This window comes from Neovison vison, chromosome 7, assembly GCF_020171115.1.
Source record: "Neovison vison isolate M4711 chromosome 7, ASM_NN_V1, whole genome shotgun sequence".
NCBI classification, from domain to species: Eukaryota; Metazoa; Chordata; class Mammalia; order Carnivora; family Mustelidae; genus Neogale; species Neogale vison.
Window position 1 is genome coordinate 161,993,090 of NC_058097.1, and position 15,096 is coordinate 162,008,185.

Here is a 15,096-nt window from a genome sequence, read left to right on the forward strand (position 1 = left end):
ATAGATGCAAAAATTATAAAGATAAGGACTTTAAAACAGCCATTATAACCATGTTCAAATATTCAAAGCAGCCTTTCTCAATTCTCCCAAGGATGATACACAGCAAGAACCAACCCAGATGCACTGAAGAGAAGTTAATTCACTGCACACCACAGACAGATAAGAACCACAGACAGATAAGACATTAGACTCAATTCCCTGGGAACTCTGTTGGAAGGGACTGGGTAAGAGAAACACCTGAGCACAGTGAGAGAGATGGAAGATATTAAAAAAAAAAAAAAAAAGGCAAAACAGAGCTTCTACGGAAGAAAAAAGAACACAAAGTCTCAAATGAAAAATTCATTAAATGTTATTAACAGCAGATGAAACAACGAGAGAAGAAAAGGTTAGGGAAGTTGAAGATGTAGCAATAAAAAGTATCCAAAGTGAAGCCCAGAGAGAAAAGGAAAGTAAACTGAAAAAACAAAATTTAACCTTCAAACTGCTTTGCTATAAATCATCTATTCAGAATAAAATTAAAGGTTTCCCATTCAATCTACCTATTACATGGACAATCTCTTGTTATTTGAAGTTACCTATGATAAACAAAAAACGTTCCCAACTGAAAGTCCTAACAAGGATATGTGATAGCACTGGAGTGTCAAAACCCACAGGGTAACTCCGGTACCTTCCTGGGCAGGATTTTAACGAGCATTCAAATAAATGTGTGCACTGTGCTTCCGCTGTTCTAGGCTTCTTCTTCAGAGGAGTATATGTGTATGTATTCAACCTCCTCTCTCCTTCAGAGATGGGGTTTCTGTCAGGGGCACTTCACAGAAAAAGTTTAAGAAATGCCAACTCCAGAAAGTATTCAGGAAATCCCTACGAACACCAAGCCATTTCACTTCAAATTCACCTACTAAATAACCAATCCTGATCTTTAGATGCAAACCCTAAGGCACTGTTGGAAAAAGGCACAGAACTAGCTACTAAAGTGTTTCTTCCAATACTCCCATTCCTCCAAGAAACCACCCAAATAACAAGTCATCAAACCTTATCTTGTGATAACAGACCAATTTTAATTCTAGCACCTGAAGCTATACAAGGGTATGCTTTATCAACTTCATGGGACTGTTGTACACATTTAATAAAGTGACAACTGTGCAATACCACTTAGTATCTCACAATCAGGAACATACTTTTGAATTGTTTAAACACAATCCACAGAATTAAAAACAAAATCAAAAGCCATCCACAGTTATACTAATTGTCAATTAAAAGTTTTACACTTACTACTTGATACAACAGCCAATACCTAGTACGGTGTCTCAAAGGTGACTTGAGTCTCATCCTGTTGTCATCTATGGAGAAGTTTTCTTGAGCAGATACGTGACTGGCCAGAGGTGGGCGCCACCAGGACCAGGACCAGAAGGGCAAGTAAAGTTCTACCACAGTTTCCGTAGTTTTCTCTTTTTTTCTTTGTCAGTTAAAAGTGAACAGTGAGAATTAAATACTTATCTTTACATATACACAAGGTATGCTGTGAAAGCATATTTGCTTACAAACATATAAAAATACTTGTTAACTAGTTTGATAAGAAAATAATGTATAAAAGTATATAGCAAAAACATTAATCATCTCTGACCTCGGAAAGATCAATTCCATATTTTATATTACAAACAAAAAACAGTTTTAGTTTTTTTGAATCCCTTATCCACAAATACTTGAAAAGGAAGACAGACAGAAATTATTTATTTTTACTCTCGACATGGCTGTGAAAAGAGTTAACTTAAAAAAACCAAGAACATTGAAATGCCTAAGTCCAGAATAAGTCCAAATATTTGGCCACATAGAACATTATTATCATCTTTAGGAGCGGAACACTTAAAAAGTCTTCATACGCAGTTTCTAATGTATAAATACAATAGGTGTTTTGGTATTTTGGCCACGGGAAAACAAAGGCTGTAGCATCGGTAAAGGTCTGAGATGTCTCACTTTTGTGGATTCAATTCAGTGTATTTAACGTTAACTAAAGTTGACATTAAAATTTTTAGAGATAGGCAAAAATTCACATTTTTAAAAAACTCCTCACTTTTCTATTTAGAGTAATAATAGGAAATATGATTCCAGAAGTTAAAAGTTATTTCGCAACCTATGACTTCAGCTTGGCAAACAGCATAGGTTCCAAAACTGATTCATCCCTATTAAAACATAAGCCCTTAAAAAAGAATGTGTCTGTGTATATAGATCAGTATTTTTAAGGAATCAGATAATCTTTGAAGCAGCCTTAGTGTTTCCTTTAAATCTGTCTTGAAATGACCATAGGATTAGCTTCACAAGAAAGGATTAGCCAGCTTCTTGGTCTAAGGCTACCATGGTGATCATTTGTCTAAGGCTAGAAAGGTACCAACATGATGTGATGTAAACCATAAAGAGAAAAGGAGAAGATGAGGGCTTTTCCTGGCAGTTGGTAGCTACAATTCAAGGGATTCTTAGAAAATGACACAATGGCAGCCTTTCTTGTCTTTTTCTTTCCGTGTTGGTTCTGGTGAAGGAGGACATTCCTGCTCTTGAAATTTCCTGTAAGACAGAAAAATCTACATATAATTTTCTTACTGGTAATACTACAAATATATTATTTTTGGACAAAGCTAGCTTATGTGCTTATGCTTCTCAATGTTGAATTTCAACTAGGGAATCAAAGCAAATCTTTGAGGGGAAAAAGGGCACAAATATTTCAATACCAGCATAAGCAGAGCTGAGTTTCACAGATAGGTGAGTCCTGAATCAGACTGATACTGAACTCAGTGACCTCTAAGTTCCCTTCCCAATTTGAAATTTCATGACTATAAGGTATACTTAAGAATAAGAGTCCACTGGGGCGCCTGGGTGGCTTAGTCAGTTAAGCATCCGACTCTTGGTTTCAGCTTAGCTCGTGATCTCCAGGTCATGGGTCAAGCCCTGAGTCTGGCTCTGAGTGCAGCATGAAGCCAGCTTCAGACTCTCTCTCCCTCTCTGTCCTGCTCACTCTCTCTCTCTCTCTCAAATAAACAAAATATTCTTAAAAATAAAGAAAGAATAAGCATCCACTGCTAGAGTAGAATATAAAGTATGAGGTACGCAGTTCCTATGCCTGTTCTGCCACTTACTAGCCACCAGTTAGCACTAGACAAATCAGCTAACGTCAATGGAGCCTCGGTTTTTTAGAAGGCAATAATAAACTCTACTTTCCACAGTTGCTATGAGGATCTAAGAAGCTCCTGTTATGTTTAAAGGCCTATCAGTGCGTGGCATTAAAAAATCCTCCTCTAGGGACGCCTGGGTGGCTCAGTCGGTTCAGTCACTGCCTTCAGCTCAGGTCATGGTCCTAGGGTCCTGGGATCAAGTCCCACATCGGGCACCTTGCTTGGCGGGGAGCCTGCTTCTCTCTCTGCCTCTGCCTACCACTCTGCCTGCTTCTGCTCTCTCTCTCTCTCTGACAAGTAAATAAATAAATAAAATCTAAAAAAAAAAAAAAAATCCTCCTCTAGGGGCACCTGGCTGGCTCAGTAGGTAGAGACTCTTGATCTCGGGTCGTAGTTCAAGCCCCATGCTGGACAGGGAGCCTACTAAAAGTAAAAATAAAATTAAACATTTTTTTAAAAGCTTCCTCTACCCACTCACTCCTCACTCCAGACTGACTAATGGATATGGATATAGATTCTAAGGATCAAAACCCCTGGCCAAATATTTCAAAAGGCAGTAAAAGTGACATTAAGAAGGCACTGATTTGTGTGCACACAAAACCATGTTAAAATACACATAACAAAATTTGACACCTTACCCATTTCTAAGCATTCGGTTCAACAATATTAAATATATTCACGATGTGGTACAACCGTCACCACCATCCACCTCCAGAACTCTTCTATCTTACAAAACAAACTCTGTGCTCATTTAAAAATGGAACTCGTACTTTTAACAAACTACTAAGAAATCAAAAACTATAAACCTTAGTTCTCTTTCCCTACAAAGCGAATGCCCATGCAAAGGGCTAAAAAAGCCCAGGAAGCGCAGAGTGCAGATGCTGATTGCCCTCAGACTCACAATTAACCCCAGCTCACTCCACATAGCTGTCAGACAGAGACTAGCAGACCTAGAGAGCCCAGGGTGAAGTAGAGGCCAAGCCACCAAGGCTAAAAATAATCAAATTAAACCCCTCCTACTATAAAGCAACCCAATCTTTCTCACACAGAAACCAACTCCAGGTGACCTCACCCATCACCTCAAGCTTCCTGGAACCCTTAACACTTTTTGAACCACAGGGGCCCTCTAGGCCAGCAGACAGAAAACCCCTTGGTTATCTGAGATGTCACACTTCACCCCACGAAGGGGAGGCCTGACTCTCCAGCACCTAGCACATTGTCCACCTGGGAAGACGTGGGTACAGAGCAAAGCTGAAGAGCACAGGCTCTGGAATCAGAGACACAGATTTGAGTCCCAGCCCTGCCGTTTAACGCCAAAACTTTGAGCAAGTTAACTCACCTCGATGTACCTGCTTTCCCATCCGAAAGTGAGGATAGATCAAAGTATTTAGCTTACTGGGTTGTGGTGAGCATTCAATGTAGTGATACCCGTGAAGTATGAGGCATAGTGTGTGGCAGAGATTTCCACTCAAATGTAGCTATTGTCCTCCCTATCTTCATGCTATGGACACCTCTGGAAATGGCACAGATTCTTCCCAAAATCTCTATGTGTACTCTCTCCTTCAATATAATTAAATTTGGTTTTATATGTAGGAAGTACCTAGTATACAGTATGTCCTTAATGAAAATCTATAACATGCCTTGGGTGTCAACGCCTAGCACAGAAGTGCTTCTACATACAGCTCCCCTTCTTAAAACACTGAGTGGCAATTTCTTTCTCAGCTTATGGTTTTCAAAAGCACAGTGTGATTACCTGTTAAATCCCATAAATGAAAACAAACTTCAAAGATATGTCTCGCGTACCTTATAACCCGGACAAGTTCGTGGAAAGCTTGATCTACGTTCATCCTCATCTTGGCTGATGCCTCCATGTACGTTACCTTCAGCTGTCGTGCCAACTGCTGTCCTTCCTCCTGTGTTACCTGAAATCCCAAGGGTTGTATTTGAGGTCCAGAATTAAAAATCAGATCTGCTCCATCTAATCCAGCCAGCAAGCCGAGCTGCTTTTTCGTAAGATAAACAGAGACTCACAAGCTCAATACGAACCGGAGCCCAGCTCTGAAAAACAACTCACTGATGAAAATATTACCAGACAACAAGATCTCAGTCTGGTGGTCACTCAGCAAGTATTAAATACAATGGTGATAAGTTCTGGGAAGGGAAAGTACAAGGTGCTGGCAGACTCTATAACCCTGCTGGGCAGATCAGGGAAAGCTTCCCTGAGGAATGACATTTAAACTAAGAACTAACTAAGGAGTAGGGAGTGCAGTGGGGTGGGGTAAGAAAGTATCCCTGACAAAAGAAAGGGCAGGTGTAAGAGCCATGGGGGGGCTGCCTTTCCAAGTTCCAGGTACTACACGAAGTCTAGAAAAGCTTAAATATGAGAAGCCAAGAGAGAAAATAATAAAGAGGTGAGGACGGAGAGGACGGAAACCTCGAGAGGCCGCGGGTCTTCCTCATCTCTGCATTCCCCAGTAGCCGGTACACAGGACATGCTCAATAAACACATGAGAAAAATGAGCAATGATTACGATCAAAATGTTTTCCATATACTAGGAAGTGAAGGGTGGCAGAACGAACATCCTAGAATGGTAGGGCAGGGTAAGAAACATAAAATGACTGTAATGCCCTATATGTTTTCAGCATAAAAGGCTGAAAGTCATGACATTTACCAAAAACTGCTAAACTTCATCACATTTATATAGTGTGGCTGAAAACTATTTTTCCAAAATAGTGACTTTTATTGCTGTCCTCACCACAGAAGTAAACACTCACAGAGACGTTAGAAACTGCAGACTGGGGGAGAGGGTGGACTCAAGAATGTTATCTTCCACAGAGAACCACATTTTTCTGGTCTTTTTTTCAGTAAGGTACCTCTATCTCTACAAAAATAGGATCATGACTTGTATTTATGTTACACCCTGGAACTATGTTAAACTCAATTATCTGAGTGCTCTCTCAAAAATTCCATAGGCTTTTCTACAGGATCATGTTGTTTGCGACGGAAGTCGGTTTTATTGCCTCTTCTCTACTGTGGGTGCCTTTCATTTCTTTTTCTGGCCGGACCTCCCAGCTAGCACATTCAGAGCCACGCCGGCAGCATACAGTCCTTCCCCAGGAAGCACACTGAATAGTGGAGGGCCTCACCGCACATGCCCTTTATCACGTGAACAAAGTTCCTGCTATTCCATCTGTAAAGAGTTTTCAACAGGATGTTACATTTCTTAAATTTTTTTTTCTTCACCTGCTGAGATCATGATCTTTCCACATTAGTCTATTAACATGGTGAACTGTGTTGATTCATTTTTTCCTGCTAAGTCAACACTGCACTTCTGGAGTAAGCCCCACTCAAGTAATGGTGCGCTGTCCTCTTCATAGAGTCTATTTGCTATAATTTTAGGAATTTCTTACATCTGCGTTCACAGTATTATTGTATTATTGGACTATTATTGTATTATAGTATTATTGGACTATAGTACTCTTACATCTTGGTCTGGTTTTGGTATCAGAGTACTGCTGGCTTCGTATGAGGAGTTGGAAAGAATCCTCTCATCATCAGTTTCTGGAACACTTTCAGCAAAATCAGTTCGACATAATTCACCAACAAATCCACCTGGGCCTGGGATTTTCTCTGAGGGAAGGTTTTTATAACCAGTTTAATTTATTTTATACAGCACTATTTGGGTTATCTATTTTTTTTTCTTGAATTTTGGTAGTTTTTTTTTTCTTGAATTTTGGTAGTATCTTAAGAAATAGGACTATATCATCTAACTTGCTGAATTTATTGATATAAAGTTTCTTTACAGTATGGTATTTCTTTATATAGTATTTATTTTATTTTCAGTATCTGTAAGATCTGAAGTGATGGAATCTCTTCCATTACTAACACTGTGCTTTGCTCCTTTTTCACCTGGTCATTCTGGCTAGATTTGTCACTTTGACTAATCTTCTAAAAACCAGATTTATCTTTCTATGGATTTTTTTATTTTCAATTTCATTGATTTCCATTCTTTTTTATTTCCCTTCCTTAATTACTATGGTTTTAATTTGCTTTTTCCTTCTAGTTTAAGGTAGAAATTAGCCTTTGAATGGAGCCTTTTTCTTTTCTAATAATAACCACTTAATACTATAAACTTCTATTTTCTTCTTTGGTAGAATCCCAAATTTTGATATGTTGTTTTAATTATAACTTGGTTCATAATACTTTATTAAATAATTTTCCTTTTGATCACTTCTTCGTACCAAGGGTGAGTTAAAAGTTTGTTGGTTTCTCCATATTTAGAGGTTTCCTAGATAGGTTTCTGTTACTGATTTCCAAGTTAATTCCACCATGAACAAGGAACATACCTGGTCCGACTAGAGTCCTTTTAAACTTACTGAGACTTGTTCTCATTTCAAAATAACGTGTATTTCACTGTAGTTGGGTGGAGCATTCACTAAATGTCAGTTAGAGTAAGTTATTCGATAATGTTATTCAAGCCGCCAAGATCCTTACTGACTTTCTACTTAACTACTCAGAGCAGTGTTGAAAATTCTGACTATGAGTATGTCAATTACTTGTTGCAGTTCTTTCAATGTTTGCTTTAGGAATTTCGAAGTTGTTGGACACCTGGGTGGCTCAGTCGGTTGTTAAGTTTCTGCCTTCAGCTCAGGTCATGATCCCAGCGTCCTGGGGCTCAGGATCAAGGCCTGCATCCTGCTCCCTGCTCAGTGAAGAGCCTGCCTCTCCCTCTCCTTCCACCTGGTGCTCCCCTTGCTTGTGGGCGCACTCTCACTTTCTCAAATAAATAAATAAATAAATAAATAAATAAATAAAATCTTTAAAAAAAGATTTTTGAAGTTGTTATTCAGTATATGAATGTTTAGGATTGTCATGTTCTCTTAATGAATAGTAATCTCTTTTTCATTATGAAACAATCCTCATTACTCCTGGTCTTCTTTGCTCTTAAATGGCCTTAGGCTGATACATACTTTCCTAATGGAAAGCATTTCAACATGCTTTCCATTAGGATCAGCATGGTATATCTTATCCCACCCTTCACTTCTAACCTATTCACACCTTTACACTAAAAGTAGATTTCTTGTAGCGTCTCACTTTTTTATCCAATTTGATGATTGGATAATCTGCCTTTTAATTTAGGTTCTCATATTGCTTACTGCTAATGTGATTATGGATACCATGAAGTCATCTTGAATTTTCTTTCCTATTCACTCTATTTGTTCTTTGATCTAACCGTTTTTCTGGATTAACTGTATTGCTCTTAGGATTCCATTTTCTCTCCTTTGTTAGCTAATGAACTATGTATTAAGTGGTTTTAAGGACTGCTTTAGAGTTCATGATACACATTTTTCACTTATCACAGTCTAATTCAAATGCTTTACACCAACGCAAGTATCATGTAACAATCTTACTACAATAGTATGTTTCTTCCTTCTGCATTTTATTATTACCTTTTACCTCATAATAGGCAGTTACTATTTTTACTTTAAACATCCAATTATATTTTAAAGAGATTTAAATAACAATAAAAGTAATTTATATTTGCCCACATGACTATCATTTCTGGTGCTCTTCATTTTTTTTGTATAGATTCAGATTCCTGTTTGGTATAATTTTCCTTCTTTTCATTTCTTGTAATGTAGGTCTGCTGGTAATGAATCCTCTCCCTTTTGTAGATCTGGGCAAAGTTTTTATTTCACCTACATTTCTTAAAAACATTCTTATTGGCCATTTAATTTTAGATGATTTTCTTCTTTCAATACCTGAAAGGTGTTGTGCCACTATCTTCCTCTCCCTTGTATCACTGCCCATGAGAAACCATGATGACTGCTGCCATCTTTAGCTCTGTTCCTGTGTTAATAGTTTTCTTTTCCTCTGGTTATCTTTCAGATTTTCTCTTTATCGGTGGTTTTAAACAATGTCATTAAAATGTGTGTCCTGTTGTAATTTTCCTCATATTTCTTATGCTCAGGGTTTGCTGAGCTTCTTAGATTCATGTGTTTCAGTTTTTTTCAAGTTAGAAATTTTTCAGCTATTACTTCTGGCTGTTAATCCCAGCCACGGTATTTTTCATCTCAGACATTGTAGTTTTAATTTCTGTAAGTCCAATTTTGATCTTTCTCCATCTTCCATGTCTCTACCTACTATAATTTTCAGTGTTTTCTCTAGCTTCTTAAACATATGGAATATAGTCTTAAGAAATATTTAAGGTATTGGGGTGCCTGGGTGGCTCAGTGGTTAAAGCCTCTGCCTTCGGCTCAGGTCATGATCCCAGGGTCCTGAGATCGAGCCTCACATTGGGCTCTCTGCTCAGCAGGGAGCCTGCCTCCTCCTCCTCTCTCTTTCTGCCTGCCTCTCTGCCTACTTGTGGTCTGTCAGTCAAATAAATAAAAATCTTAAAAAAAAAATGTTTAAGGTATCTGTACACTAATTCTATCTGTGTCATTTCTGGGTCTGTTTCTATTCTTTGCTTTTCCTCCTTATTGTGAATCATATTTTCTTGCTTCTTGCTTGGTTATTTTTAAGTGATGGTTGGGTATTTAACTTTTATCTGTTGAGTTCTAAAAAGTTTATATTCCTATAAATGTTCTTGAGATTTCTTCTGGGATGCACTTATTTGGAAAGTGTGCTCTTTTTTGTTACATAGTACCTACAAAATAGATTTCATCCAGGGCTAATTCTGCCCTACTATTGCAACAAAATCCATCTGAGTACACTACCCAATAACCCCAGAATTACAAGGTTTCTCACTCTGGCTAACTAGAATAGGAATTATTCCTAGCCCTATCTGAGCTGGATTGAGCTTGAGTTGTTCCCTTTAGTCTTTTAAGGTAGTTCGTTCTTCCAGTGTAACATTCTATTTCCAAAATTCGGCAACCTCAATGCAGTATCATTAGTTTATTATATTAATACGTACATCTAATGATTACTTCATAATAGTGGATAACCTTGTTGTGCTCCAAAAGGGCAGCAGGTTCTGCACAGCATTGGTATACCCAAGTTTTTCTAGATTTTACACTTTCCTGCCTCTCTTCAAAATAGCTTATATACCATTAGGCCTATGGTTTTGAAATATAAATCAATCAAATCAAGCAAGCAATTAACAAGTAAGGAAGACAAGTAAGAAAAGAAAGCTTCACAGAAGCCAATTTAAAAAGCAAATTCCTTTATTAAATTGACATGGGAAATGCCTTCCTAAAAAAATACCTCTGTGTTGTCACAAATTTTCTTCCATCTTCCTGGGATGCCACCCCTTCTCTCCAAACTCTATACTCTTAGTTTGTTCCTTAATAACACTTCAAGACTTAAGCAATCAATAACTTCCCCCTTAGTGTCCATGAGGTTTTGGAACAACGCCCTGGAGTTCCCATCATGCCCTACAGTGACCAGTAACAAAACCCTAAACATACTATACTCCAATTCTCGGGTTTGTTCTCCCACTATCCCTACATCACATCCCTTGTAGCTAGGGAGTAAGGCATTATTTGTCTTTGTACGCTCAGAGCCCAAAAGAGTGTATAATCATTAACTAATAAAGACATATGTTATATAGATAGAGTATGACCAATCAAGTAAGTAAATGAAAACATACAGAAAAAAATAAAAATTAGTATTTGAGACAAGTCAATCAAGAATTACTTTATTAATATGATTTTGATTGAGAAAGGGAAATACATGTCCTTAAGAATTCTGCTATTTGGAAGAAAAAAAAAAGAATTCTGCTATTTGTCTTTCTGCTCATTTATTCTTCCAAAAGGTACCTTGCCCCATCCCTCCTTCATAATGTAATTCAGCTACAGAGAATGGCAAATGACCTATCTATACATAGTAAGAAGTAATTAATGACAGAGATGATAAAATAATCCCACTGCTAAGATTATTTACATGCTTCATTCATTTATTTTTAAAGCATGGTCTCCCATCACTGTCTCCTAGGAATCGAGGTCAGTAGAGTTTGTACACGAATTTCTGGTCAAGGAATCTCTAACCACATATAAAGCTGCCCTTGAGTTCACTGGTGTAGCATTATTTTAACTAAGAAACAGAAATAGCATTGCTGCCATCAAAGCAAACAAAAAAGCACAAAAAGAATATTGCAGGGAACAAAGAATACCGCATGTGTAGATAGAGAACTACACAAATAAGGATTTCCTAGAGGTTCCCCAACCCAGAGAATTTTATAAAGGTACCAAATACTAAAGTTTATCTCCTGGATATTTTAACTTGGTAGGTCAGCACTACCCAAAAGTGTTTTGTTTTAAACAAAAAAAGGGGAATCTGATTGAAAAAATTCACCGATCTGCATTTGGGAACCTCCAGTGGTTTCACTTCAAAGGCACAAATAAGTATTAGAAGATAACCACAATAATGAGTTTATCTAGTACTATGTATTTCCAAATAGAGAAGAGCAAGATAAGAATGATGAGAGCAATTTTATTAAACTGGGTTTAGTAGGAATAGACCAAAACATTTGCAATGCTCACATAGATGTGTCTAGTTAATAAATAACCTAAGTTTGCAGAAGCAAAACGTGTTTTTTTTTATTTTCAAAAATATCAATTGTATAGAAAGAATCATCAAATTAATACATGGTTTGATTCACTGATGCCTTGAATCATTCATTCAGCAAATATCCATTGAGTACTTACCTTTGTTGTATGTGCTAAGGACAAAGCATGAACAAAACTCAATGGTGAAAACTGAGAAGCCCTCAGGCTACTTACACTCAATGGTTTACAAATCTTTTAGATGCAGACAAGGTACAAACAGATAAGGCAAGAAGAGACCCTTAATACCACTGGGGGTTCGGGGATGTCTTTTTCCTAGGAGGCTTACAGGGGCATACTATGGTTAAGGTACTAACAAATAGAGTGGGGGTTAGAACACTTAGATACTATTGTAAGTATAATGGGTTCCCTTCTCACATTAACAGTAAGCCACTAGCACCTAACAAGGGGGAAAGGAGATGGGAAAGCTAAGGTAAGCTGGGAAAGAAGACAGAGGAAAAACAAACAAAACAACAACAACCAAAAAGCAAAACAGTCTGTTTCTACACAGGGCTGAGTCAGGACAAGGAGCCTGAAACTACAGATATCACCAATTCAACAATCCAAGCCCACATACTGCTGTATTAAATTTCAGATTCAGTGTGCTATCATATTTATCTACTTTAACATTTTAGTAAGCACAAACAAGTAATTTACTTATGTTTTCTTCCTACATCTCTGAAAGGATAAACAAAATGATCAAAGTATCTCTAAGGGGCTAGGTGTGTGGTAACGTTAACCAAACTCTTTTTATTTAATGTAAACTTCAATGACTTTGTTCTTTCTGTTGCTCTGTCATTAGTGTCTAGAAAAAGGGTTCAATAAATATTGGATGGATGGATGGATGTAAGGAAGAAGCCAAATCTAGAGATACAGAAGCCAGAAGAAAGTAATCAAAATCTCTTCTGGCTGATCTCCCTTCCAAGATGGGTTCAGAATCTCAGGAACCAGTAGGAAGAATGCCCAGGGCTGACCCACAGATTCCAAAAACATGGAGAACTGGCATTTGTTACCTAGCTAGAAACTAGAAAAAGTCCACAAATGATTGTGTCTAAGACAAAGGCAGAAAACAACGAACTGGGTCAATAACTTAGCAAGTCAGACTGGTTCCTGAGTAAAAATGTTTTAGGGGTGATGACCAAAAAAGTAAGCATTTCTGAACAGGGGAAAGAAATCTTTATGGGATCCCTGTGGCCTGTCCAGGCTGTTGGTAAAGCAAGGCAAGGTGCCAAGACATTCTGGACAACACCTTTACTTCTGAAAAGACTTTACAAAGGTAAAAAAACCTTTAGCATAGCACCTTAATTTCAAATGTGGCTGTGCACGGCCCTCAAAGGCTGGAAAGTGAAGCATGATGGTCTTTATACACCCAGAGCCTTAGAAGAGGGTGTACCTGAGCCCTAAGACACCTGAGAGAAAGAAGGGAAGATCAGCAAAGGGAGAAGGGAGAGGCAAAGGTTCCACTGTCCCAGAGCTAAGTAAACACAGTGTTTCAAAAATGAGTGTGTGAGTAACTGTGTCAAATGTTACTGACATCTGCGTAAATTGTGACCTTGACTCGGGCACTGCATGCCTTGGGGTCAGGGCAAGCAAGAATGGCAGGAAAGAGAGGAGAGAGAGCAAGTGTAGATAACATTTTCAAGGAGTTCTATGTGACAAGAAGCAGCAGAAAGGTACACAGAGAAGAATGTGAGATTACGAACAAGCTTTTGCTGTCGTTACAGATTGTTTTAAAGAGGAGAGCCAAACTGGTGGGAACGATCATGCGGCAAAGAAATGGGAAAAACTGGAAGGGGACCCAGTGCCTACTAGAGAGGATGGGCACAGACAGGTGAACAGTTTATCCACCTAAATGGGGGAAGGCAGAATTGATGGGGTACATGTGTACTTAGGTTAGTACATGTGGAGGTAGAAATCTGCAGAAATGTCTCAGTGAAATAGGAAAATATTACTCATCATCAGCTGTGAGTGAGGAAGGGGAAGAAAGTGCTGTCAGTTTAAGAATGAGAAAGTGAGTAAGAATCATGCAAACAAGTGGGAAATGAATGGGATGAGGGAAAGGCGGTAGGATTTGCAGCCAGCCAGCACCCAAGGCTCCGTAAGTGCAGGAGCTGTGCCTGAGTGCAAGGGTGAAGAGGAGATGAAGCAGAAGCCAGGAATCCAGTTTTTCTCAGTGCCTATCCTTCAGAGAGCAGAATCTATAGGAATGAGTGAAAATTAAGCAGTCAGATCTCAGCTACTTGCTCTTCTCCCTTGGATACACATGTTTGAGCTTTCAATGTATACATAATTTATCGTGTATACAGTTTAAAGCAGAGAAATGAATATAGAAGAACTTACTCCAGGCCAATTGCTATCTTCAGGGTGATGGAAATATGAAACTTACCATTCCCTACATTGTTCCTTCTCATCACCTTTGTTTTTTATTTTACTCTGAGAATCTTTTCTCTTCTTATAAAAAGGAAAAAAACCTTAGATGAAAAATTTTATAAGCCCACTGTGTGAAACAAAGTCAACGTGCCATAATATGTTGATGATCTGCAGACATAGGAAACTGTGGCACAAACGTGCCATCTTCAGTATAGAGATGACTTAGAAGTAACTCTGCCCTAGGACCATCACGGCAGGGCCTGTTTGGTCTGGGGGACAAAGGCTTCCCCACACTTCCTGGCCTACCACCACCTACACTACAGGAGACCTCCAACTCACCCCAGTCCTCCCACCTATTCTATTACTGGAGCTACGTACTACCACCGAAAGGTGAGAAAAACCTTTCCCATCATCAGGGCAGAAAGCACTCAGGGGTGGGGTAGAAGAGGTAGGGAAGGGAGCCTCTTGCTCACGGCAGAGCTACTTCCCAATTACTCCCAGATCCAGTGACATATAAAAGTGTTTCTAGCACTAGAAAGGACTGAGAAGATCAGCAGACAGATTCTACTGGCAACTTTTAATAAATACAGTTAGGTTCAGAAACCCTGAAGGAAATGACCCTAAAAATAAAAAAATTCAAAAATAGACGGCCTATCTACTCTTAAGGTTTAAGATGTGAACAATGCCATATTCTAAATTATTTCAAAAAGTTTATACTGGTTTGAAGTGAAGATCAAATTTTTTCACCTTAGGGGTGCCTGGGTGGCTCAGTGGGTTAAGGCCTCTGCCTTCCGCTCAGGTCATGATCCCAGGGTCCTGGGATCGAGCCCCGCATCGGGCTCTCTGCTCAGTGGTGAGCCTGCTTCCCCCACTCTCTCTCTGCCTGCCTCTCTGTCTACTCATGATCTATGTCAAATAAATAAATAAAATCTTTCAAAAAAATTTTTTTTCACCTTAACCTCATAATAATTCAGATTTTAAAAAGACCTGCTAGTAAAATTTATTCTACATCAAA

The 15,096-nt window shown here is 38.5% G+C and overlaps 1 protein-coding gene across 2 annotated transcripts in view; it reads right to left on the bottom strand.

Annotated features, from left to right (window-relative positions):
- Positions 1-1,038: 1,038 nt before the first annotated feature.
- The window catches only part of RRAS2 (RAS related 2), a 71,992-nt gene continuing 57,934 nt past the window's right edge, over positions 1,039-15,096 (bottom strand). For both annotated transcript variants that reach the window (XM_044258884.1, XM_044258883.1), the window contains exons 5-6: positions 4,968-5,086; positions 1,039-2,559 (exon numbers count right to left, since the gene is read on the bottom strand). In XM_044258884.1, the coding sequence (XP_044114819.1) occupies positions 2,472-2,559; positions 4,968-5,086 (207 nt within the window). In that variant the 3' untranslated portion in view covers positions 1,039-2,471. The remainder of the gene's footprint in view (positions 2,560-4,967; positions 5,087-15,096) is intronic.